General features: G+C 41.1%; 2 protein-coding genes across 6 annotated transcripts in view; one reads left to right on the top strand and one right to left on the bottom strand.

Moving 5' to 3' along the window:
- Nucleotides 1-14074, top strand: part of CC2D1B (coiled-coil and C2 domain containing 1B) — a 37437-nt gene extending 23363 nt beyond the window's left edge. For all 4 annotated transcript variants that reach the window (XM_053392446.1, XM_053392448.1, XM_053392447.1 and 1 more), the window contains 11 exons: nucleotides 1083-1255; nucleotides 2802-2927; nucleotides 4222-4280; nucleotides 4869-4985; nucleotides 5568-5641; nucleotides 5916-5974; nucleotides 7516-7567; nucleotides 8373-8472; nucleotides 10827-10917; nucleotides 12625-12755; nucleotides 13158-14074. In XM_053392446.1, the coding sequence (XP_053248421.1) occupies nucleotides 1083-1255; nucleotides 2802-2927; nucleotides 4222-4280; nucleotides 4869-4985; nucleotides 5568-5641; nucleotides 5916-5974; nucleotides 7516-7567; nucleotides 8373-8472; nucleotides 10827-10917; nucleotides 12625-12744 (971 nt within the window). In that variant the 3' untranslated portion in view covers nucleotides 12745-12755; nucleotides 13158-14074. The remainder of the gene's footprint in view (nucleotides 1-1082; nucleotides 1256-2801; nucleotides 2928-4221; nucleotides 4281-4868; nucleotides 4986-5567; nucleotides 5642-5915; nucleotides 5975-7515; nucleotides 7568-8372; nucleotides 8473-10826; nucleotides 10918-12624; nucleotides 12756-13157) is intronic.
- The window catches only part of ZFYVE9 (zinc finger FYVE-type containing 9), a 47559-nt gene continuing 35142 nt past the window's right edge, over nucleotides 14005-26421 (bottom strand). For both annotated transcript variants that reach the window (XM_053392445.1, XM_053392444.1), the window contains 9 exons: nucleotides 25083-25307; nucleotides 23912-23994; nucleotides 22640-22744; nucleotides 21718-21868; nucleotides 20679-20759; nucleotides 19703-19865; nucleotides 17705-17810; nucleotides 16904-17080; nucleotides 14005-16374 (listed from right to left, as the gene is read on the bottom strand). In XM_053392445.1, coding sequence (XP_053248420.1) covers nucleotides 16213-16374; nucleotides 16904-17080; nucleotides 17705-17810; nucleotides 19703-19865; nucleotides 20679-20759; nucleotides 21718-21868; nucleotides 22640-22744; nucleotides 23912-23994; nucleotides 25083-25307 — 1253 coding nt within the window. In that variant the 3' untranslated portion in view covers nucleotides 14005-16212. The remainder of the gene's footprint in view (nucleotides 16375-16903; nucleotides 17081-17704; nucleotides 17811-19702; nucleotides 19866-20678; nucleotides 20760-21717; nucleotides 21869-22639; nucleotides 22745-23911; nucleotides 23995-25082; nucleotides 25308-26421) is intronic.

Raw genomic sequence — 26421 nt, forward strand, 5'->3', positions numbered from 1 at the left:
ATGACTGGGCAGATTGCGCACAGGAGACGCTACGGTGTGAGGGTGGAAATAAATAGAAGCCACTGCCACACATTTCTTTCTGCACCATTACTGCCTATTCTGTGCGTCCCTGGGATGAGAAAACCTTCTGTTTCTCTCATACAGCCTCGTGTGCAGAGTGGGAATACAGCTAAGCAGGAAATAGCTTTCTATAGGTGTTACTATTAGTATATATAATAACTTGGGACCAGTTTACCTGCAAGATCTCTTTACCCCCCTATATTGCCCACTCAACTTCAGGCTGCAGAACTGGCACTGTTACAAGCAACAACTGTTGCCCATTTCACATTTGTAAGAAATGAATCTGATAGGGTCTTAGCACCAGCACATTGGAACTCCCTGTCTGTTGACATCAGGCAGGCAGCTTCGCTGTAGCTTTTATGACGCCTGCTAAAAACATTTTTGTTTAGATGAGCCGACCCAGATGTGTAGAATGTGGATGTATGTTTTAATATCTTTTGGGTTTACTGCTGAATTTATTACTTTAACGTTTAAATTAGTTGTTTTTACTGGTAATTTTATTGTTTATCCTCATTGTAAACTGCTTTGAGGAAGTGTGTGTTTTTTAACAATCAAGCGGTTTATAAATTTTATAAATTTATAAATAAATAAATTCTCTCCTCCTATAGCACAGGCACACTTTGTTTTATTGCGCTTCTCATATATTGCTCGTTGCAAGGACACGGGTGCAGCTGCAAGCGGCCTGGCTGCTTCTGGGGAAGGAAGCCCTGCTGCCATCGCCACCTCCCCCTTCTGGCCACAGGAGTGGAGCTGGCTAGGGTTGGAGGTGGGTTTTTCCCCTCCTGCCCCCACAGCCAGTGGGGGAACCTGGCTTAATAGACTATAGTGCAAGCATAATTTTTATATGCAGTGGGGAACCAAAATGTTTATGTGACTCGGTTTATTGCAATATTCACTTTATTGCAGTGGTCTGGAACCGAGCCTATAATATCTCCAAATCTGAAAACTGTTTTTTTTAAAACACACACACACACACACACACACAACAATGACAACACCCCAGTTGTTTTGCTTCTTTGCAGCTTTAGAGCACCTTGAATTCCTGGAGAGTAGAAGGAAACAGTACTTAAAGGCTGCAGTCCAGGCAAAGAAGAGAAATGATCTGGAACAAGCCAAGGCGTTCCTAAGAACAGCCAAGAGCTTGGAGCCAAAGATCGAGCGGGCAAAAAGTGGCAAACTGGTTGACATTTCCAAGGTTAGTAGAAAGATTCCTAAGAGTGTATCAGGTCTGCTTTGAAGGAATCACTGTTCACACCACTATCTGTCGTCTGATGTCCTTTGTTGCCTTTGAACACAGCTCTTGTGGATTTTATTTCAGAAAACCTTGTAATTCTTTTAAGAGAGAGGCAAGCTTTTCTGCAGTTGGTCCTGACCATAGGCCTGCATTCTTATCCTGGCTGTTACCCTGCCTCCTCTCCTTGAATTGTAGGAGCCTTTTACATTTTTTGAAATTCTGAATTTGTTCAGTTGCACCCAGTCTCTGTCTGTCTGTCTGTCTGTCTGTCTGTCTGTCTGTCTGTCTCTCTCTCTCTCTCTCTCTCTCTCTCTCTCTCACACACACACACACACACACGTATATGTATTTGTACATATGTATATTAATTATATAAAATCTCACTTAAACGTGTGGTGCATTGGAACGTAACCTGCATGTAAATGGGAGCTTGCTTGTATGTTTTATTCTCAGCCATCAAAATTGCCTCTTCTGAGTTATTATTTTGTACTTTCTAGCCACTTCAGAGTAGGGAATAAGGAGAGGGAGGCACCTAATTCTGTTGCCTAGATGGCCTTACATTTTTGCAGTTTTCACACATATAAATACATACGTGCAGGTTACAAAAATGAGACTTTGTTTTTACATATTGCCTTAAGTTACTTTGGGTGCCTCCAGTTTGGAAGATGAACAGAACTGACTGGGTTTATGGTTGTCCCTTAACATATATGAATGTAGTGCGAGGGTAGTCAACCTTTTTATACCTACTGCCCACTAATGCATCTTTCTTGATGGTAAAATTTCCTTACCACCTACCAGTGCTCGATGGAAGGAGGATTCAGCATGTGCCATAGAAGCCCCTACTGCCCACCTAGAATCCTGAAACGCCCACTAGTGGGCGGTAGGGACCAGGTTGACAACCCCTGATCTAGTGGGTCAATTTTTTTCATATGCATGAGCTGTAGTCAACTATTTATATTTGCCCTGGAATCCTTTGGTCTTCTATTTTCTTGTTTGGTATCTTGAAGCACTGCTGTGGTAATGATCAGAAGGGTAGGGCATTTCAAGATTTTTTTAACACCTTACTTGTGGAATGCGGTAAACTTGCAGTCACTAGTTGGCTTTCTCCATTCTCATATTGATAAATGCTTGCAGTGCTGTTGGAAATTCAAGACAGTTGGATGTATCATTCCTAGTCGTTACCTGCAGGTCTCAGAAAACTGATGTATTGGCACAGCCTTTCCAATGTGGTTTGGACTACAACTCCCATCAGCCTCAGCCAGCAACCATGCAGTGATGAGAGTTGTAGTCTGTAGCATGTTGAGGACACTAGATTGGGTGGGGAAGAGTGCGTTAACAGCATATTAGCTCAGTATGGCAGGAACCTTGAAAGTATCCTGCTACCCTTTCCTGATATCCTTCCCCCACCCCTTTTTTTATCTGCTCTGAATGAGTGTCCCTGTGCTCACCTTTCTCTGTCACAATTTTACCAGATAAGCTCTGACATGTATTGTGTGTTTCTGTGTAGCTGCCATCCCCACCTACAGATGATGAAGGTGACTTTATTATCATACATCATGAAGATCTCAGACTCTCTCAGAAAGCAGAAGAGGTGTACGTTCAGCTCATCAAGCTAATGAGAGACCAGCATGAGGTGTGTGACTCCTTCCTCTCCTATAGCATTATCGATAGCTAAGGGTCCTGTAGTGGAAGTAGAATGTTGCGTGGCGATTCCCGCCCCCCCCCCCAGTTGGAATAAATGAAGACACTGGACACCAGAATTTAGGTTAATGGGCGAAAAATGGCCACAGCTTTATTGATTACAGGTAAGAGCGGTATTGGCTTTAAACATTGGTCCTATCAGACTATCCGGCATAGAACCGGAAAGGGTTAACACCAACAGGGGGAGCCCCTGAGATGCACATCCCTAGGCGCTCCCCGAGGAGTCACCACTCGGGAGCGCGCTTTAGGCCCTAGCCTCCATAGGTTTCGGATGAGGCAACGCCCCCTGGAGTCCTTTATCAGACTACCCCATAGCATTTGGGGGAGGTGATGGCGCTCCTCCCCCCCAACTCATCTGCATAACAATACCCCTACCAATGCCTAACCGCCAAAACCAAAGGCGTTGTGACGTTTTGCTACGAGGTAGGCGAAAAAACCAAATGGCTTCCAAAATAATGCCAATTAGCCAAGTGGAAAAACTCCTACCAGGCCCCTTGCGGCGACCAACCGAGGTCCATAGCAAAGTCCGAGTGAAAACCTAGAGGGTGGGTGGGTGGGAGGGAAACCGCAGCTGGCTGAGGGAAAGAAAAGGGGCGATCCCGGGCTCCCCCGACCTTAAATGACCCGCTTAGCCCCGCCCTTGTCGCCAGCCGATTGGCTGGCGCAGGGAATGACGCAGCCCGAGGATTCCCAAGTCGCGCGGGGCCACAGCCAGCCCCGCGCGGATGTAGGTGGGCGTGAGCCCGCAACCCTCCCCCTCCTTATGTCAGGAGGGGCTTTCTCTATACTTTAAACTGGCCTATTTTGCATACAACTCTAAACTGTTGTTCTTTTGTGATATATGCACAAGCATCAGTGACCCTCTCTCTCCTTTCAAAAGTGATTTGAAAATAAAGGTGCTCAGAAAAAGTTGCTGCCTTCTTTATATGTCCTCTGTATGTGTGTTTTTAAGAGGAAACGAGAGAACTTCTAGCGGCAGTGTTAACATCTGTGAGTTATTGTACTTATACTATAACCCAGCAGCAGATTTTATGCAGATGACTGTATACTCACTTGTGGAATGCTTCATTGGAGCTGGGTTGGGTTGCCCAGAAGGCAACGACTGCATATGTTTATTTCAGCTTATTGAAGAGATTTGATTGTCTGAACATGGCCAGCTTCTCTCTCAGATCAGTTTTTGAAGGTAGCTTGTGGTCTGACTTCCCCCTCCTTTTTTCTGTTAATAGAAATGTTTGCAGTATTCGAAGCAGTTCACACATCTGGGAAATGTATCTGAAACTTCCCGGTAGGTTTATTATGAGTTTAGCATTGAAGGCACATCTCAACTGGGTGCAATACAAATTCCACTTGGCAGAATGAATTTTGCTTTTATGCCTTGGGTCTACTCATTTTGTGGCTGGGGAAAAAGTTGTTCCTCCCATCTTAACTATGTAAAGTGTAACTTGACTTTTTCACTTGAGGGGAAGCTCAATGGCATGTCCCTACGTTGGGTGGGCTGGAGAATTGCAGCCTACATGGTGGGTGTCTCCATATGTCAAACAAGAAGGAAATTTCATGGTGAGCAACCAGTGTTCTGCTCCCTGTGCTTGCTTGATGAAGGTAGCTCCCAAATCCCATCAGTAATGAAAGCTAAGTCCTTCTGGTGCTCCACCGGCTTGATCAGTTTCTAGACAGCTTTCCCATTGATCTCTGGCAAGGAGCTATTTCTGCCTTAAGTGGAGCCCAGCCATTCTCTCATTTGAGTAGGAGCTGCCTCCATGAGTTTAGCAGCCACCCACTGATAACATTAATGAAACCAGAGCAGCTCTGGCAATATGCTTCCTGATCTTTCTCACTTTTACTATATGTTGTGTATTTCTGTGTTGCGTTTCAGGTTTGAGAAGCTGGCTCAGATTTGTAAAAAAGATCTGGACATCTTACAGCTTGCACAGGCCCAGGGGCTGGATCCCCCAAGCCACCACTTTGAAGAGAGAACCTTTAAAATTGTAAGGTATGGATGTCCAAAAGATGGGAAGGTTTCAAATGTCTTAACTCTGTAGATAGATGAACTTTACAAAACCTTTCTGAACCTTACAAGAACAAGCAACCTGGAATACTGTGAATTTCTGTTCCCAAAAAAGTGACCAATGTTTTGTAGTGGAACTAGGCATTTCAGTAAATGTGGGGCTGCCACGAAAATGGGACCACTCTCCCCCAGCCCCTTGAGTCAAAGGGCTTTAACTTTGTTCATATCTTGATGTTGCCTGTGTTTGCATATGTAATACTAAGTTGCAGCTTGTTCAGTAGGCAAACAGACAAGGCTAGTTGGTTTTCCAGCTACTCTTGCCTTGTGCCTCTGTAGCTTGGAGAGTGCCTGGGCTGCAGTGACCAAACAAACCATGGTTAAGCAAGGCTTTGTGGTTCATAAACTAACAACAAACCATGTTTTCACCCTGCAATTAGTTGTCAGAAAGCAAGCATGCTGTGTATTTCTTCATGATTCCTATTTCTACATGTTCACTACGTTTGGTATTGCAATGTGAAGTACTTCCGGATTGCTGCAGTAAACTTTTTCTTTTTGTTTGCTTTGTAGAATATTTTCTGAACTCAGTAGCACAGAAATGCATCTTATCATTGTCCGAGGAATAAATCTACCAGCTCCACCAGGTAGTCTACCATTGACATGAATTTTTAAGATTCCTTCCTGCTCTGCAATCTTCCCTGCAGCTGATAGAGCTGAGAACTTGGCCTCTGTTAATCAGTAGTTAGGATCATTTTGTTTTTATCAAGCAAATTGGGTCACAATCGGGAACAAACATCTCTGAGTAGAGGCCTCTTCTTTCCTGTGAGATAATCAGCAGTCTTGTGTTCATAAGATTTGGCCCATTTTTCTTTTTGTTTCTGCGGCTGTTTGCTCAGCTAAATTCCTCTCTTTGCACAGGTGTGGCACCCAATGATTTGGACGCATTTGTGAAATTTGAATTCCATTACCCGAATACAGTGAGTACACATCAAGGCTTTTGCTCCCTCCTTAATTTTTAGGCCCTGGGGTGACAGTTCCCTATCAAGTATATTCAGATGCAAACCCTCAGTTTGCCGCCATGTAATATATGCAAAGGTTGGGAGAATGGATGACTTGTGCATTGCTGCTGCATTAAGCGAGCAGCTGTGTAAATATCAGGACAGGGGTAGAAGCAGAGCATAAAATAAAGGTGCAGAGAAGCCCTATCAACTTTTGTAGTGAGTGGGATAACTGAGACAAAAGAGATTGGTACAAAGCAAGATCTATGGTGCTGCAAAGAGACGATCATGGGTGTTAATGAGAAACAGAGAGGAAAAAACAAGGATACAGAGAGATCAGGAGGGGAATGAATGTGCTAAAGGGGGTTAACAAGGCTGAAAAGAAATCACTGAGGTAGGGGGGAGATACACAGAAATGAGCTTATTACATTTATATACCACCTGTTCTCCCAAGGAGCTCAAGATGGTGCACATCGTTCTCGTCCCCGTTTTATCTTGACAACAACCCAGTGAAGTAGGTTAGGCTGGGAGGTGGTGCCTGGCCCAAGGTCATTCAGTGAGCTTCGTGGCTGAGTGGGAATTCTAACCCTGGTCTCTCAGGTCATAGTTCAACACTCTAACCATTATGCCACCCTTCAGCTCTCTTGAATTAACGAAAGTGAAAAGGTGGTCCTCTGTAGTGGCTTGACTTACACATCCCTGCATTAGAGCAACCAGCCCATGGTGGGGCGGGGGGGAGCTTGGTCTTCACAAGTAAAGGCAAGGACAGAGAACCCCGCTGGCTTTCCTGAGAATAGTTAGGAAGGCAGGGTCACTGGTGGCATCTCTGGTGGCCTTATCACAGAAGAAAAGAGAATGGCATTTCTAATAGGGTTGTATATGTGATGCTTGAGAGGCAGCTGGGGAAGGAGCTGCCTCTGAAATAGAGAAAGGGCTATGTTGCTTGATAACTAGGATATCATCTAGAAGTGCTGGCAGTAATTGGGTCACCTTGTCCTTGTTCACTCCCTAGAGACTTCTTCTGTGCTTTGGGCTAGAAGTTAATTTGTTTTGTTGTATGATTGGGTTGTTAAAAAGAATAGTAATTGCTAAACAATTTATTTGGAGCACGTTTGTTGCAACCTCTGAAGATCCATACCCATTCCCTTCTTGGGGACAAGGAAGACAAATGAAAAGGTCCCGGAGAAATCTACCTGCACCAGGCTCTTGTTCTACGGCAAAGCAAAATGACTGAATGGTGGTAGCAATGCTAGCATTGGATCTAACCTATCTTTTTAACATCCCCATGCGCCATTTGTTTCTATCTCTTGTATATTTCGTATTGAATCTCAGTATTTGCATTTTGTTCCATATTGAATGGGCTGTGCCCAAGAAAACTTTATCTACACTTATGCAGGACTTTCTTTCCAAATGAAAAGCAAACAAAGATGTTGTGATTTCTGCTGAATATTAATGGTGTGTGGCTGTACGTGTTTAGTTTTCGGGTTTTGTTAACCCATGTTTTGCTTTTATTAAAACAGGAGCAAGCTCAGAAAAGTAAAACATCAGTGATAAAAAATACCAACTGCCCAGGTGGGTGCATGTGCTTATACTATTATTGCCATCGTTACGTTGTCTTTTCTTGGATTTTCATTTCAGAGCTAGGCTGAAAAGGGTTAGTTCCATTTTATGTTTGCATCGGCTACCTGAACAGAATTCAAAGACTCTCATTTCAGAGCAGTAGTAATTTTGTATTGTGGGTTTCTTAATTAAGCGATTTCCGCATCTGTAACGGTGTTAACCTAACTTGCAACACTGCTCTGTATAGTGGCAGCAGCTCTCAACAGGCTAACTGGAGATGGCCAAAGGCTGGGCCTGGAACTCTGTGCATGCTCTGCTACTGAGCTATACAACTCCAGAAGGACTTGTACCTGGAATATTTGGATCCCTCTGCATTCTGTCCCTTAGAAATCCAACATTGCTGTTCATTTTGCCACAGAAAAGATGTCACCCTCTTACCCCCAACTGCATAGAATTGTTTGGGATCTATTATTTCACAGCTATTTAGCATGAATCCTGTAGCACTTTTTTTGCAGGTTCTTTTTTGAAAAAAAAACTTACTGAATAGGGTAATATACATAAGGACTTGCAGTCCTTTGTCTTGGCTTCTTCTTCTCGCAGAGGAAAACGTAGGGACCAAGTCACTGTGTCATTCAGTACAATCTGTACCTCTCAGATATGCACCTGTGGGGCCTACTTGATTGAAAGGTTTTTCCATGGCAAAATATCTCCCACGTGCTTATTTTGAGGTGTTGACCACACTTTTCTTGATCTTTTATTTGGTTCAGAGTCGTCTCATCAGCTGTTTGTATCTGATTATCTGTCTGTGCATTTCCAGAATATGATCAGCTGTTCAAGCTGAACATTAACCGAAATCACAGAGGTTTCCGAAGAGCGATTCAGGCTAAAGGAATTAAATTTGAAATCTTCCACAAAGGGTGAGTAGGGGTTCATGCCTAATGGGAAACAGTTTGATTGCTTGAGCTCAAGGACTTTGTTAATTCTGCTTTAAAACAATTCCCAGATTTCTTTTGGAGCTAAAAAAAATGTAACCCTTTGTCGCATACAATCTGTAGGCATCATTGTGTGTTTGGAATTTTTAGCTACAGGGTAACTGAAGATATAATTGAGAATATGGGGAGGAACTATTTTGAAGTCTTTGTAGAGATTTGCTCATATGCAGCAGATACGTCTTTCAGACATTTGCAGTGCTTGAACTTTTAGACTACAGTCGCGTAATATTGGTCTTCTGCTTGATCTTCTTAGATGACTGACAGGCGCTGTATTTGGGTGTTGTTAATACTCTACTAAAACCAAAAGCTGTGAAAACTCCTGAGAATTTTGGCTCTATACTACTAGGCCTGTATACTAAGGCTGGCAGTTCAGCAGGGATCAGGGGCTGTCAATCTTTTCATCCTGTAGACCCTAATGCATTTTTGTGCTGATTCCATATCAAAACACAGAATCCCCTTTGCCAAGCAGGCCAGTTCACTGCTTCTGATGCCTGTTGCCCCCAAGGGATCTAAGCCACAGCTGAAACAGGACATGCACCCACATGACTGTTGTGGTGCGGGAGGGTGGAAATCTTCCATGATGAACTTCAGATGCTTTTCTCCTTTTGGTTGAGTACTACAAGGCTACATCTGTATCTCACACTGAATATCTTAAGTCAATTTGGCATATAACAGTAAGAATAGCTGCCTTTATTTGCAGCGTGGCCTTTAGTCTCAAGTTGTCTGGCATTAAAGAAACTGTTTGAAAGGATTCCTTAGTGGCCAAAATAATTTGCTTATAATAAGCACTATAATGTATAATTGTGATATAGCATTGACTACAACTTAGTTCCTGTTTCACGGGTGTATAGTTTTAAGATTGTACAGGTGTCTTCATTGGGATGGAGTGCATGATTGTTTAGGCTAGAAGAAAACAGTGGGAAAGAATATTAATAGGATCTGTTTGCGGGAGTGGTCTCATGTCTCTTGTAAGCATGCATCCAAAATTTCTAGTGGCCAAAAAGTGTGGAAGGCAATACTACTTTTAAGCTGTAAGAGGGAGGGCCATAGGTGAGTTTGCTGTTCTTAAGTTCACACTATGGCAAGCCCCACAAGTGGGTTTGATTCAGATGAAATGACAGGCCATTAGCAGGATTGCATGCTCCTTCCTTTACATGCAAGGGAGAGCTTTTCTTTCTAGTTTGCCCTTTTGTCCAAATGCAGCAACCAGAACCCTTGAATGTGATTTGAGGGTGAGCTCTTCAGGAGCCATTCACAGGAAGGGTGTAGCAGGGCTGTACATTTCACCCCACCTTCCGAAGTCACATGGAATCTCCCACCCTTGCCATGTTGGGGTGTAATTTCTGAGGTCTGAAGCCTCCACACGCAGAACAGGACCCCCACTTCAGAAGTTGTGCTATGAACTTCAGGGACAGAAAGACTCATATGGCTTTTGATGGTAGTATTAAAAACGTGTCCCTGCCACAGCCCCTTCCACCACAGTAGCCCTTTCATGTGACTAACAGCTGAAGAGCACTTGCAGTTTGCTGCAGACTAGAAGCAGAAGCCTCTAATCTTTCCTTGCACTCAAACAAATAGGAGCAGATAAGCTCAAGCCTTGCTGTGGCTCCTCCTAACAGAAGGGGTGGGGGCAGAGCTCATAGGGAGATGGTTTATTAGGCCTGACATGTTTTGAGGAAAGTCTTCAGAGCCACTGAGAAGCACTACTGCTCTGCTTTTCTGCAAGCTCTGTCTCCAAATCTGTACTCACTTGAAAGTGAGGGAGCCTGTAGGAAGCACACTGCTGCTGCTGCTGTGTTTACAATTTTGCCTCTCAGTGCTGCTGAAGACTTTCATCAAAATGCATTGGGCCTTTTCCCTGTGCACCTGGGAATCCCCTCCCCTTCTGCACTGTTCTGCACTGCTATTTTTTTTGTGAACCAAGCCATGATCTTTAGGCGTATTTGGAAATAAATAGGTCATTCCATTCAGTTGCTTCCTTAGCCTAAAACACGCCTGATCACTGAACGTAACACTAGCGATTTTTGTTTTGTTTTAACATCATTCTACTCTCTAGTTTATACAGTGCAAAATATTTTTGACCCCTGCCTACGGCTTTTGTTGGTAGCACTACTGAACAATGGCATTATAACCCGCTTTTAACCTTGGAGGCACGAGTTGGGAATGATCTGTGTCTCAATTTGAGATCCTGAGAGACTTTGGGGTTCTTTTGCCGATTCCCATCGTGGAAGTTAGGAGAAGAAACTGAATCTTGCACTGACATGCCTCCCCTTCCCCAGGTCCTTTTTCAGAAGTGACAAGCAAGTGGGGACAGCACACTTGAAACTGGACAAACTGGAATTTGAATGTGAAATCAGAGAAATTATTGAGGTACCGTACCTTTCTTGTTCTCAAAGAAAGCTGTGGTAAGGACTACCTTTTTCTTCTTCTTTGCACAGTAGTCCTGCTGAAAGTGTGTTTGTAAAACAGGATATGCTGCACTGACTTTCCTCATTCATAGGAGTTTCGTTACTTGCACAGCTTTCGTCCATTCTCATGAGGATGGTGCTGTACCTGCCATATGCTGATATAAATGTGCTTGGAAACTAGGGTTGCCCATAGGGATGCAGGTCTTCCTTAAGGCACAACTAGAATTTTCCAAGGATGTTGTTGGGGGGGGGTGGCACAAAAGTAGTGTGCTGACCAACATAGCTCCCCAAAAGTCCTAAGGAAGGGAGGAGAGCGATGACCACAGGGAATTCTGGCAGCAAAGGAGTAGGGAAGCTTGGAGAGCCAAGTTTGCTTCTACTGGACTGTGGTGGAGAGATCCAGTTACAGTCTCTCTCCCTTGTGTGTATGTAAACACCTCTGGAATTAGCTTTTATGCATTGCAACTGGTGCTGTGCCACTTTGAAAAAAGTGGTACCTATGTTCAGATATTAGAGATACACATTATATTCAGCTTAATTCCAATTTCTGATGCGATACGGGATGCCTTAGAGAGATTTTTTTTCCTAGGCAAAGCAGGAACCCCCAAAGGCCTTTGTGACACCTCAGACAGTTATTTTTAGAAAATGCTGCTGAAAACAAAAGTCATGTCTCTAAACTTGATTATGCAACAGGGAAAAGGAGAGCTTATATTGTGGCTGACATGTCAAGCTTTGAATCAGAGGGAAATATTTTACCTGGAAGGTCCCCCTACTTTTAGTTCTTCCCACCCCAAAAGGTGCTTAGCACAAAAGCACCTAGCTCTATTTGTCAGTAATCTGGCAGGTTTCCTACTACAATGGCAATTACCCACAAAAAACCCCAAGGATATTAAGTGATTTTTTAATCCACTCTAAACTCTACCTATTAGCCTTGTGGGGAAACAGCTGCAGCTTCTGAAATTTGGTGGGATTGCTGCCCTCAGAAAGGGTAAACCTTCTTGCAAATTTTATCCAATTCTGAAAAGTTACATTTCATATTTTTTAAAACCATTTTAAAATGTTGCCTATTTGCCTACAATTTGGCAATTTTATCCTCTCCAGAAGGGATGCCATGCCAATGGATTTAAACCACTTCTATCAACGGGGGGGGGGGGGTAGTTTGTTGGCTTCCTGTGACAAATCAGGATTTGAAAGGAATTAATGATGCTAATGTTTGGCCATGTAAACTTTGTAGTATCATTCCCTGTTTGATGCTCCAACATAAGCACTGTTGGTGGTCTAGGCCACCCCCACCCCCTGCCACCTCCACCAAAGAAGAAGTACTAGGCAGCTACAGGGAAACACCAAGGTTGGCAAAAATGGGGAATATAGTAGTGAAAAAAACCTACGGGCACGAGACAAGACAATCCCCTTTGCAAAAAAAAAAACCCCAATGAGGACCAAATGTGCTCACCAGCCAGGAAATGCTGACTAACAGGGGGTTTTTCCCCCCATATCCTAGAGAATATGACTGAGCAATCCACATTGAACTTTTTGTTTTGGATCCCACCTGCCATACATACAGCTGCCACAAGTGAAGTCCAAAACCCTACTGAATGTTCAAAGCCAATTGCAGTTCTCTAGGTTATATCTCTTGTGATTAAACTTCTCATGTTGCTTCTGTGTCTAGGTTTTGGATGGCAGGAAGCCTACTGGAGGGAAACTAGAAGTAAAAGTGAGACTCAGGGAGCCACTAAGTGGGCAGGATCTTCAAACAATTACAGAAAACTGGCTAGTCCTTGAACATTAGTTCCACCTAAGGTATGTACATCTGTCTTTTAGGATGGCAACTGGCATGAGCAATCTCAAGATTTTGCTTTGATTACCACAAGTGAATGTATTCTATAGATACATGCAAGAAGCAGTTTTCTTTTTAAAAATATGCATGATAGCAAACGATTCATCTTTAAAATTAAAATGAGTCACTGTCCAACAAAAGGACAATGTAGCCACAAGAAAGAATCTTTAAAGAAGGGTTGCGGTCCCTTATAAATTTCTAAAACTTTATACTTGAGTGGTTTTAATGGACTTGCCTTCAGTTAATGTTTGAGAGCACACTAGGAAGACTCTGTACTTCTATCATGGATGTTTGATCATCTTTCATTAATCCTTCCATTATTCCTCTAAAGCAACATTCCTATTTTTTTTTCTTGTCACCCACAGATACAGAAATGCTAAAAGCTGCAGAATGGACTTTATACATAGAGCTTCTGCAAGCACCAAAGATGTTCAACGAATGCACTACTGAACATAACATCTTTATTTTCATAACTATCATATAGTATGAGTTGGTAAGCTTTGTAAGTCTACTACTGGGAAAGAAGGTGCTGATCCACAAAGATAGACCTACCTTAAACCTTGCTGAAAGTAGCAATGTTAGTACTACGTGACTGTTACCCATTGGGCTGCTGTCTTATGCAAAGGGCATGTTTGCAGGCGAGGGCAAAAAGGTTTGGTTTTAATGGCTGACAATATACTAAGATGGGCTGCAGCAATGGAAGTTTATCATGTAAACTTGCAAATAAGATTGTGTTTCCTAGCCCTGGAATAAATTCTATTCTTGCACACAGCATTAGGTTAAGCATATTACTGTTAACAGCAGCATGATTATGCATTTGACATTGCCTGGAATGAATTTTTTTTAAAGCCATCACTGCATTTCCCCCCCCCCCCTTTCTCTGTAAGTTTACCCCATAACCTTGCTCTAAAGCAACATTATCACGAAAGGCCCATACCATATTGAGATTGCTAGTAGCTGATTTATTATTAAGCTGTTTTCCTCAATCTGCCCATGTTCTTGTGTTCTTTTTCAGTGGAGAGGAAGAATTAAACTTTTTACTGCTTAAGGATTTTGAGAAGCACAGCATTTGGGTGTAAGTTGAAACAGTAATTTGACAAAAGAAAGAGTTGCCTGTTTTCTAGAATGTTAAACCTAGGTGTGTACCTGAATATAGAACTAAGTCTGCCAATCAGGCAGAGTTTATCTTAAGTGGATAGAGACAATACAATATTCAGTTTTTAATTTTAATAAATTTAATATACAAAACTACATGTTGAAAATAAAAATATAATATGCAGTCTTTTGCAGTGTAACTGAATTTTAAAAGTACATTTTTCTCTTTAAACAAGTACTCATTTCTTAACATTATGGTAAATTTTAAGGTCATTTTAAAGGCTATGGTTGAAGCAAACCAGTCAGTCAATAGCATTTTGCACAAACATAACCCAAACAAATGATTTTCTGCAGGGGGGAAAGGAGGAAGGAAAAGTCAGTATTTTCCCTCTATCAGTAAGTTTAATAGCAAAACAAAGTCATTGAAAAAGCTACTTCTGTGGTGAAATTGGAATGCCATCTCTTGAAGTAGGAATCTACTGCAGCCATGTAAAATCTAAATAGAGTTCAGCTTCCGTCTGTAAAATTGAACGTTGTCACAGAAGGAAGTAAAATTTAAAAGCAACTTTTTATATGCAAGGAAAAGAAAGAGCAGGAAATGTAAGGCCCTTCTTCTGCAAAGGAGCCTCTTTATGCCCACCCTGTCTCCCAGGGCAGAATATTGAGCACCTGAGTTCTTTTCAGGTTCAGCATGGGCTAAGAATTTAACTGTCTTCATAGCATATGGCCCACCATTAATAAATTCAGTAGAAGTGTTTGTATTCAGGTGGGGTTAACTTCTCCAGCCATTTAATTTGGGGTCTAGTTCTAATGCCTTGACTTCCTTATGTTCTAGTTGCAGTTTACATAGGTTGTACTAGGAGGGCTTTTTTTTTGTTATTACTAATCTTAGGCAAGCAGTAGCACCTTGCTCAACTATGATTTCCTACCCACAGAGGAAAGTTAACTATTACAGCTCTCACTGCTATATGTTTGCTTTTAAAAAATAATTTCTTGACAGGCTTGGAACAACTGCTGTCCCCTCCTTACCCTTGAATGCTCACCATTTTGCCCATGCTGCTCCAATTTTAGATTGCTCTTTAAAAGGCCAGACTGTCCTCCTTACCCATGGAGGGGGGTGGCCAGCCTTGAATAACAGCAGCCTGTGTCTTGTTAAAGCTTAGGTTTGCTTTCTCTCTTATGTGGACACAGCTCTTTCCACAGGGCTAGCAGTTGCTCAGGGATGGAAATTGGATTTAATAGGAACGTGCTCGTGTTCTTTTGCTTACTCTCATTGCCAGCTTTGTACGCTGCAGTGAAAGGGCTCAAGCCGTTCTTCTCATAAGTGCCGTCTTAGGTGAGACAGAGTGCAAACTTCTCAGCCTGAAGTGAAAGCAAAACATGCAACAGCAGCCAAACTATTACAGTTTTCACAGGCTAGCTTTACAGAGTGCTGCTACTATAAAGTGTTAGATAAGTGCAGGCTTAATGGTGGGGATAAATGTACACCAAATGGGAAAATAAAAAGTTACCTAAAAAAAAACCCAGGGCCAAACTACAAAAAGAACAAATTTCCATGGTAACTTATTTTTTTTTAAGCCTAACAATTCTCACGCCTGTGACAGGCTCTCTCAAAACTTACGAGGGCAGATTTTTGCTATGTCATCAGGCTTAGGGAACAGTTTTATCACAAATAAAGAAAAATAAAGTTAAACTATCCTATTTATACACACAAACTGCAAGCGTAATTTACATACAGCTTCTAGAGAGATTCTGCTTTGCTTGGGACAGACGTAGAAGGTACCCTCAGTCATGCTGCTTTCTTTCTCTGTACATCTCTATAGAATATTCCGACATGTCTTGGAGGTACTTCAACCAATAATCAGGTCAAGATAATGTAAACGATAATTTCAATGTCTAGAGAAATTAACCATAAGCGGCAGTATAGTGAGGTCAGAATGGAGGTCTTCATAATAAGTTCATCTACAAACATCAGAAATGTTTACATTTCCTTTCCTTTTATTTACTCCCCAGTGATCTCTGCACCCGTTTGAGCATTGAATACATGACTGCAATTGTCTTAAAACATGACCATTGTTTGTTTCTAATCCGTAACAGAAGTGTATTAGCTGCAAAGATAGCATAGCCATTTTGTAGTATAGAAGCTGCCCTGATCCTGTTTGTTGACAAATGCATAGACGATTCAGAATTATGGAACAACTGTTCTCAATCACGCACCCACCCCCTCATAATAGTGTTAACAAAAGCTTAATTTTTCCAGTTTTAAAGTGCAAATGATTCAGATACAGCTGCTGCTGGAACAGGTCTGAACAGAAAATGAAGTCCTTATGAGATGTTTTCCAGAATATAAAAAATAAGCTCCATTATGACTGGGCCCTCACTCAGCTGGCATGCCCCTCCATGAATCACTGGAACTAAGGCACTGTCCAGGTCATTCATGTACTGAGCAGGCAGTGGCTGCCCATTGCTCCCAGCCTGGTAGCCAACCTAAAAAGTAAGTAAAGAGAAAATATTATTTTGTTTTGAAACTAGAGACAAAAGCAATCCCTTAGCATGACGGAAGAGGTTCTCGCCTAATAAAATTTTATCCATGGAAGAATGCAGGTAAGCAGGCCCACCCTGTGATCTTGAAGCAACCCTTCAAGATTACATGAAACAGAATCCACAATAGGCTTGAATTTAGAGCTTTTCAAATAATCACCCTCAGAAGTTTAAAAGAGGCTTTTTTCAGCTTTCTGAAATACAACAGACATAAAAACAAGTGTAAAAGGAGGTCCTTTCCAATTCAAAAAGCGGAAGTGAGGTCCGGGAAGAGCTTGTGTCACCTAACAACTGAATAAGAAGAATCATTTTCAAGGAATGAATAGTACAGTAACCTCAATCTGCATGTTTTTACATTAGGGTCACAGCAATTCTGTAAAAAAGCATATCTCCCCCACCCCCAAAATAGGTTCCAGCTTAATTACCAACACCAAAGATGTGGAGAGAATTTTCCCCACAAGATGTGTTCACTTACTTGATCAGCATCAAGCGTAACACGTAAACCCAGCTTGGTCATCCCGTCTTCCTTCAAAAGCTTCAGGTGAGGGCACAAGGCCAGGCAGAAAGCCTTGGCCACATTCTCAGTCAGCCTGCTGTGGTCAGCAGGGTCACTTAGGCCATTGTGTTGGTCATCATTTTCCAGAAAGAAAACCTGAAGAAAACATAATTTTTCCAGTCTCTAAATTTTCTGTACTGTAACGTCCTATTCTTGTAACTCAAGATCATTGTGATGAGGGCAAGCTTTCTACTCCAATTAATGGCAGGGATTTCAGCCATTGAGGGAAAGTAGTTAGACCTAGAAGGGCACCAAACAATTAAGAAAACATTTGGGCATTTTCCAAAAGGACATGATGGTGGGCATAGATGTCCTTATATCATTGGGAATTTTATCTCTGCGGATCTCCTTGATAATTAGATCTAGAAGTTTGTCACATTTTAACAAATAAAAACTCAGCCTTAGGTTTCTGCTCATCCCATCAGTATGAAAGAAATAGCCAGAATAATTAGGGTAGATGGACTGCCAATAAATGTATCAAGAGTCTTTCTAGGATACCTTCTATTCAGTAGTGTACTATATCCTTCAGAGCCAAGTCCCAAGGCTATATTCAAGGACCTGTATAGTAGAACTCACACAATGAGTCTCAGCCTGGGCTATATAAAAAGGAACACATTTGCCTTCAACCAGAGTATTTGGTGAGGGCTAACATGGCTTCCCCCCACCGCAAATCAAGCAATACTTCTGCATTAACATACAAAAACAGTTTTGCTTCCTCACCTCTGTCCACCTAATGACCTTCCCATTTGCTTTATACTCTGAGCCATGGAATATTTTCACGCTTGTGATAGACTCCATTGATTTTCCATCAATGGGACTTACAACACTAGAAAGGAGGAAGTAAGGAACTTTTGTTAGCAGAATTTCAGAATACAGACCCAGATCAGAAGACTATGCAGAAAAATAAGTCCCTTCATCAAGACAATTTCATATACATTGGGGAAATTACAATATAACACCACAAGCAGTTAAACAGACTGTGTGCAGACACACAAAGTATGAAAGAGCCTTCTGTATACACCTTTTTTGTTACCACCATTTCTGGTCAAATCAATTTTGCACATGTTAACAGTGCTTCCAGTTGTACCACAGAAAAGCCAAAGCCAGAAATGTGATCGGTACAGTTGCAAAGCATGTGTATGGTACTAAAGCAGAGCTTAATGGTGTACTGGCAGGGATGCTGCCATTGCCCTTTTATATTAATCAGGGAGTTGGACTAAATTACGTCTAAGGTCCCATCTCTATACAGTAAATAGATAGCCATCTGAATACTTAGGAAACGTTTTAAAAAGAAAAACACAGTTCAAAGCTGTCTTTGTCCCCATACCAATACCCTAACATTTCAACACTTTGGACAATGTATGGCTGCGAGGGCACAGAACTTTTTCCAACCAAACTGCATTTTCTCGTGAGACGCGTGTCAGTGGTGGGTGGGGCAGGAGATGAGTCTGACCTTTATGAGCAACTGGAATGGAACTTACTGCACAAATGTGAGAGGTTTCTACACCCTTTCCCCTCAACATCTCTCAATGCAGGCAAACAAAAGACATAACAATTCAAGGACACATTCCAGCCAGACAAACACTCAAGGAATTCATGGAGCAGGGAGGATGGGGTGGGAGGATGATACAAGGGGTCTGGAGGGCTATATTCTGCCCCCAGACCTAAGGTTCCCCACTATTTGGTGTAAACATTTAGTGTTTGTTTTAATGCAGAAGTCTTTTTCACACGGTAGCAAAACTCTTCCCTTTTTCGTTTTGGTAATCATCAAGCTACTGAAGCAAGATTAAGGCTAATGCCACTGTAAAGGTAAACAGGAAGCTGCTCCCATCAAAAGTAATTGTCTGTGTGAAACCACAGAACACTCCAGGAAGTCATCTGGAATACTACTACAACGGCAGCATCCTAAATACATATCAGAGGTAAATGCCTCTTTGAAGTAATGTCCCTGCAGCGGGGGAATGTAGCACATTCTACTACTGCATTACACAGAAAAGCATGAAGACATTCTAGGGAAGCATAACAACTGCCACACAGTTAACACAATAAACAGTGTGTTAAGCCCTGCAACTGAAAAGTAATTGCCACCACATGTGGAAGCATAAAATGCAGTTAGAGCTGTTAACACCCCGTGCACGTATCTTACATCGGTGGTTCAACATACCTTATCAATTCCTTTACAGCAATTATTTTAAGACAACAAAGGATATGTCTCCTCCTTGCACACTCACACACATACTGACAGAAAGCACCAGCTGCTGCGATTTCCCTCAGTATGTCGACACAATGCCTGTGCATTCATCTCACAAGATGGTGCATACACAAATTTCAAATACCAAAGATACTCATGTAGTACATGCTTTAATCTCTCATGCAAGTTGTAAGGGGTAGCTTGGTTCCTATAGCATTAACCTTCAACAAGTGTTCAGGTGATGTTGTAGAGCAAGATATACATATGATAAATTAATTCGTGAGACACCTGGCCTTAGCATCAGGCTTTTTTAAAATAAAAAACACCTCTGGGGAGTCAGATCAGCTAACACCCTCTTGCTAATTAATTTGAAGGTGCTAGTTCATACCCCTTAAGAATATCACCTCCTGGAATATAACATGCACTCCATGCAAACAGGTAGATGAATGTGCCATCTTTTCCTTGCCAAGAAAGCATATAAAACCAAACAAGCTCATTTAATATCAAGAAAATACTCCTATATTTACCCCTTGTTGAAGTTTTTGTCATCATCCACCCACTGAATGTGCACATGTTCTTGAGGCTCTTCAGCATCCACTTTACCACAGGCAATAGTGAAGTCTTTCATCTCCCTCAGAGCCTGCCTCAGGGAGTCCATATTTTCAGCTGTTATCTGGACCATGACTCCATCTAGGTAGGACAAGACACAATCAGGACAACAGCCCACAGCTGTATTCTTAACCAGAGAACAAATGTACGGTGGATTCATGCTGCAAACATCCAAGTCCTAAACCAAACTTTTGAACATACACTTGCTAACAGGAGGCAGGTGGAGTCCTGAGTACTGGATTTCAGATTTGCCTAGGGGTCTATATGTAGACAGTGCAGCCCACACAATTCACACACTACAAAAATCAAGGCATAAAATTATATGGATTAGGCCTTAGTATAAAAATGGAATCAAAAGCCTGGATAGGACAGCACAATCCCAATCTCTAACACACACCCCCTCCAAAAGAAAACATTCCAGGATGTACTGTGTGTGCTACATTCTGCAGCATATTATACAAAATTAGCCTAAACTGAAACAGGTGTTTATTTCATTATTTATATTATATACACAATATAATTGGTATTGACAGCAAGAGTACAAATTAATTTTAAAGAGCCTTTTTCATAACTACTACTTATCTATCATCTATATTCCTGTTCTAGTGTTAAAATCCTCACAGACAGAAATTTTCACCCCTTAAAAAAAATTAAGCACATTATCCACATTCAGTTTTCCTCCACCACCTAGTACTATAAGCACAGGAGTCAGTACATCCTCTTTTTTGTTTATTTAAGCTTGTCTCTTGCTCTAAGATTCTAAGAACACAGTACTTAGTTTAAAATTAGCAATATGTTTTGTAAACAAGGTTAAGTTCTAACTACCACCAAAGCACTGTTACATTTAACCATGAAGAAACTAGTGTACATGGTGAAAGGTGACTCAAAACTTACCTTCTACAATGCTGGACTTTGCCAAATAGCCTGAAGAAGACTTTAGAGCTCCACTGAATACAAAGAAGCTAGCTCCAGTCACTGCAACAAATGGGAGACATGAATAAGATTCATATTGTTTGTTTGTTTAAGTCAATGACCAGTAGAGAAGATAAAAAGAAAACACATAAAACACAATAAAATATATTAGGTATTACATGTGGAGTTAAAAACAATGTAAGATAAAAACATGAGAAATATAATTATATTAAAATGTAAAAAAACAAGGTAATGTGTTAATAATTCTAAAACTAAGACACTGTATATAAGAGCCAGGTTTCAGAATCAGATCAGCAACAAAGCAGCCAATAATCCAAACACAGCCCATGTAAAACAAATGTATGCAACTACCAATATTCAATGATAGAGGAAAGCTCCTTTCAATAGCATGATATTTCAAGCTTCATAAATTTTATTATTGCAAGGATGTTTACATGGAGCTGTATATGGCTTTGTACACCAAATCCAGCACCTTAAATTGGGCCCAGGCAGCCAGTGTCAAAGATCACTTACATATGAACCTGTCAAGACTTTTGCAGCCACATTCTTCACCAACTGCATCTCCAAGGGCAGCCCCAAATAGAGCACACTGCAGTAGTCTAAACGTGAGGTTACCAGCCCATATAGCTAGGCTGCCCTGGTGATGAACCAGCAGAAGCTGGGCTGAGGCACCTCTTGCCATTGAAGCCTTGTGAGCTTCTAGAAGCACCCTCAGCCTATGAATCTGTTTCTTCGGGAGGGGTTGCAGCTTCGTTCAGAATAGGCCGTATACCCAATTCTCACCTGTGAACCATCACCAACAGTGCCTTTGTCTTATCAGGATTCAGTCTCAGTTTAGTGGCTCTCATTCAGGCCATAACAGCCTTCAGGCATTAGGGCTCTTTGCTCATCATGCACTTACAAAATTAAAAGGGCTTACAGGCAAAAAACAACAAACAAGAAAACAATGCAAACAGCAGACTGTTTATGGGGGGGTGAATACATTGTCAACAACTCTCACCCTTCCGCGGTTGATTATGAATACTGATGGCCTGTGTCTGATAGTTCCCATCATCATTCTGCACACACACGAGATGAGAGTCTGCCCTGTCATTGAAGCATGCCCCACCTGCTAGAACATGCTCATTGGACTTGTTCATGGCTTTCATCATCTGCAACCAAAACATTCACCATTACCACATAATATGAGACCACCACCCAAGAAATGTGAGAACTGTCTCCACAGGTGCAAAAACTGAAGAAAAATGACATCTGTACGGGGCAGATGGAGGCAAATTTATTTTTCTGTCAAAGAACTCCTTTCAGGGATAACTGGGGGGCGGCTAAAGTCAGCAGTGGCCAAGGCCAGAGCCAAAGGTAGTCTCTGTCTGTCTGTCTGTCTCTCTCTCTCTCTCTTTTTCCATGGGGGGCACTTCACTCTTGCCAAGGGTCTGAGGTGATGCTTGCCAACGATCACATAAAATCAGGCCAATGGCTGTAGAGTGCCCATCCCAGGAATAGGGCCAAATTAAACTATTTGCAATGCTGTTTCTTGGCTCTTTGAAAAAATAAAATAAACATTTAACAATCACTGAATTAAAATTTTAGTCCTCCAAAAGAAATAATATGATTTATGGCATACAATATTTTGGAGGAGGAGAACATGCAAGATGGTTTACACCTGATCTGCCATATCAACATGAGATATTAAGGTATGTCATTATTCATAATTTTTCAGATGGGAGACAAGGTAAAGAGATATCATGGCTTAACCAAAGCTGCTCCCTCAGTTCCTTGCTGAGCAAGAATTTGAAACCCGGTCTCACAGATCCAGTTGTATTCACCCCTCAAGTAACTCCTAATTCATTCAATATTTCATCAATAGAGGAATCGCTGTGATGCTTCTAGGACATGTTTGTTACATATTTATTCACACTACATACCTCATTGTATCTGTTGCTGGGAATTTTGATGCTGGTTTTCCTCACTTCCATATCAACCACTAAGCCTTGGACAACTGGCAGTGTATACTGGTAATTTCTGAAGTCCTGTCAGTGCACAGAACAATGAAAATCACAATTGCTGCTGGAATTTGAGTTTCAGCAACGCAAGAACTATGGGTCAACTTTGAAAAATTACAATAAAAATACTAAATCCATTTGCAATAAGCAGTATTCTTTACTCACTATTTTGTTTAAAATATTGAAAAATACACTTGGTTTCAGGAGCAACCTAACCCATCAGTAGGGGCTCTGAAAACAACATCAAGTAGAAAGAACTGATATTGTACCAATGAGTTTCATGAGACGTAATGTGTATCAGAGTAAGCTGAGAAAATAGAAATTGCCTTTGGGCAACAAGAACAGGAAAGGAGCACCTGATAATCTCCCATTCCCACCCACTCACCCACTTCTGCTATATTCCTTCCTGGTGTCCAATAACACACTTCACATTTAGAACAGGTGCCTGTTTAAGCTCCTTAAATGCTATGGGGCATCAGCATCACTCCAAGGTATTCTTTCTGTCCTAGAGCGCAGCTGTGCTCTTTCTCTAGCATACAAAAAAAAAAATATTACAGGACACTAAACTGGGGTTCCTTGGTACAAATGTACAGATGAAATGCTTAGGTGGTTTTTTTTAACAGTAGTGTGCCTACAGCTATATGATGGTCCAGTTCAGAGATGTTTTTTAAAAAAAGGACCTTTAGTGTTCTCTTGATTTAAAATAGATATTTGTTGCATAAAACTGTGTATTAGATTCTGCATGATATTGAGAGCAAACCTCATCCCCACCTCCTTTAAAGACTTATCCTTTTAGGGATAGGGGCTAATAGTCTTTAGGGAGTAATTATAATCTGAGCTGTAAAATTGGTATTGTGGTGTTCTATGGTATTTTTGTTATGCTCAGAAATACTTGTTTTTGTGATGTCTTTTAAATTATCTTTTGAAATCATATGGATGTTTTAGCCAGTTTTAAATTATATTTTTTGTTTACGTTTTTGTATGTAGTTTGTAAAACACTTTGAGAATAATTTTTTGCTTGAAAACTGTATATAAATTTGCTAAATAAATAAATAAATAAATTCTACTCCATCATATCTAGATTTAAGAAATCTACGCATTATATTTTCAGAATAACAGTGCATATAAATAAGGTGAGTGAACAGGACACATACATTTTTCTATTTACGAAATAATCTTGTAACCATCACTTACTGCAAGAAGATTCATAATTGTGTGTCCAGTCTCTCCAAACAGTGGCTTACGAAATCTGACACTGAAAAGTGGGCACGGGTACACTAAGAAAGTAGGAAAAAAGATCTCAGATTCAAACATATCTATGGAGAAGTTTACTCCCAAAACCTTGCATTTGGTAGCTAGAAAATCAAATTTTGAAAAATATCAACAGTAGGAAGATCAAAATAACACCATGGCTTGTATCCATGGTGAGAAGTTCCACTTGCACAGGAAGAAGTTCCATTTGCACAACAAAAACCACAGTCCTTCCGCAAGTGGAGAACCCCCACTGGATTCTGATTCCCTCTGCAAATGGAATGAGTCCTTTTTTGCAAAGTGACAAGTCTTGATCCAACCCAGAGTTCTCCCTCATTGTGGTTCTTTGCCAGTGGTCCACATACAGTCACATACAAGGAAGGAATCATTCCACCTATGTTGGTGCCTGTCTGATCAAGGACAATTGTAAGAATAGAATAATAGGATGGGCCTTCAGATTTCTACTTGGAGCACAGACGTGTGCCGAGGAAAGATGCTCTGCCTTTTCTAGCAACACTTTCCATGTTTTTATTTGTACACTACAGAGCCAAAATGGAGCACAAGAAGTCACTGTGTGTGATCTAACACTAACCCAAACTGACTTAAACAAATGATTGTTGTGGAGATCTTAACAGCTGATATTCAGTACTAGGTTTCTGTAACCATTTTTATTTCCAAGTTTGCCTAGGTTTCAGTTACTTATGAAAGTGGTGCACACACAAAAGAACCACTGAATACAACTCTGAAAATGATGACTGCACCAGTTGCTCCAAGCTCCCATGCTTGATAGGGAGCCACAGAGCCACACAGGAAGCCATTTTAAACCCACTTCAGACACTGTTCCCATATAATATACCCTACAGTGCATTACGTGCACAAGCAACTACTTTAATGTAGGTTAATTTGGCCAACAGAATCACATTTAGTAATGTCCTTACAACGGTAGCTTGGACCCTAACCTTTTGCTCCATGAACAGAAGACTCTCTTTGCTCACAAAGCAAAAAGTTTGAATCCAAGGCAATGTACCAGCAACAAAATGGTAAAATATGTATATATGACACTCTGAAACCAAGGCTGGGATCTAATGGGACACTGAAGAGTAATAGGACTTACACCTGTATTCAGCTCCAAGTCTCAACATCAGTCGGATGGGAAATACTTTGGCCCAAGGAGTCTCCCATTTCTGGATAAGGATTCCAAATAAATATGGTGGAGTGGGGAGCACCAAGTCCTGCAGCGACTGATACACAGGTGTAACATACAAGAAGCCGCCATGCTCCTTACTGCCGAGAAAACTCTGACTGAAAAATGAATGTCCTAAATTACCCACAACACTGCCTATGAAAACAAGAGAAATAGTTATTATTAATGGCTATATATCAAAAAGGCAAGATAAAATTGCATAGAGATCCTACTTCCTCTTGTGCTACTTGTTACACCAAAGAAAACCTTTTTAAAGAAATGTTAAGGTATTCTAACTTAAATTACCCATTTGCAGCAGATATAGCAAATAAAAGCAAAAGGAATTTTATTCAATAGTATATAATGCTTTATTTTTCCATTTTAATTAGAAAAGTTCTGCACACACTTATTTATTTCATTTCTAGGTATTTCCAACTGAAATCTCTACAGTGTAGATTCCCTGCCACAAAAAACCCCAACAACCCTGATCCCAAAAGGGATCCGAAAAAAGCAACTCCACAAACATTGGAGCATTCTGAAGCAGCCATATGCTGAGTCTTAGGCTAGAGATGGAATATACGGTAATTTTAAGAAAGTGCTTTGAAATATATGTTGCACTTCTCATGATTAGCACAAAATACTTTTATCCAAAAGTTTGACCTCTTGTCAAACAGGATTTGCAGGTCTTAGAAATGACACCAAATCCTGCCAAGCAATTTTATCAGATGTGAAGGTGTGATGAGTATATACATACCATGAGCAGCACACTTAATTCACTCCCAACTTCCTGAGAAAACTTTGTCTCTGGGCTTAACCTGGTAGATTTATTACTATTATATACATTACTATTATTATACACAGAGAAAACCTTTGTTTCAATAGTGAAATTATATGTCACAGGTTTTAAACTAGTACCAATACCATGCTTTATACTGTTGCATTTTAACAACAAAGGATGTTAATGAAACAGAATGCTTAAAAGTTAATAATATGCGATTTTGAAAATGTTGGACCTAAGATTAAGGACACTCAGGTACAAATTTCTACTCAGCCATGAAGCTATGACCTACAGGTACTAGATATGCAGCCCAAGCACATACAACTCTTAAAGCTCTAAGCCCTGCTGAAAATTTATCCACTGTTCTATAGCAGAAATCCTTTACAAATTTCCCACTCCCCTCAGCTTTTCAGAAATAATTACACACAGTGTACCCTCTATTTATTACAGGCATGTTTTGCATTATAAGAAACCAGCAGCCTTCTACCTGGC

Source organism: Podarcis raffonei, chromosome 6, assembly GCF_027172205.1.
Source record: "Podarcis raffonei isolate rPodRaf1 chromosome 6, rPodRaf1.pri, whole genome shotgun sequence".
Taxonomy (NCBI): domain Eukaryota; kingdom Metazoa; phylum Chordata; class Lepidosauria; order Squamata; family Lacertidae; genus Podarcis; species Podarcis raffonei.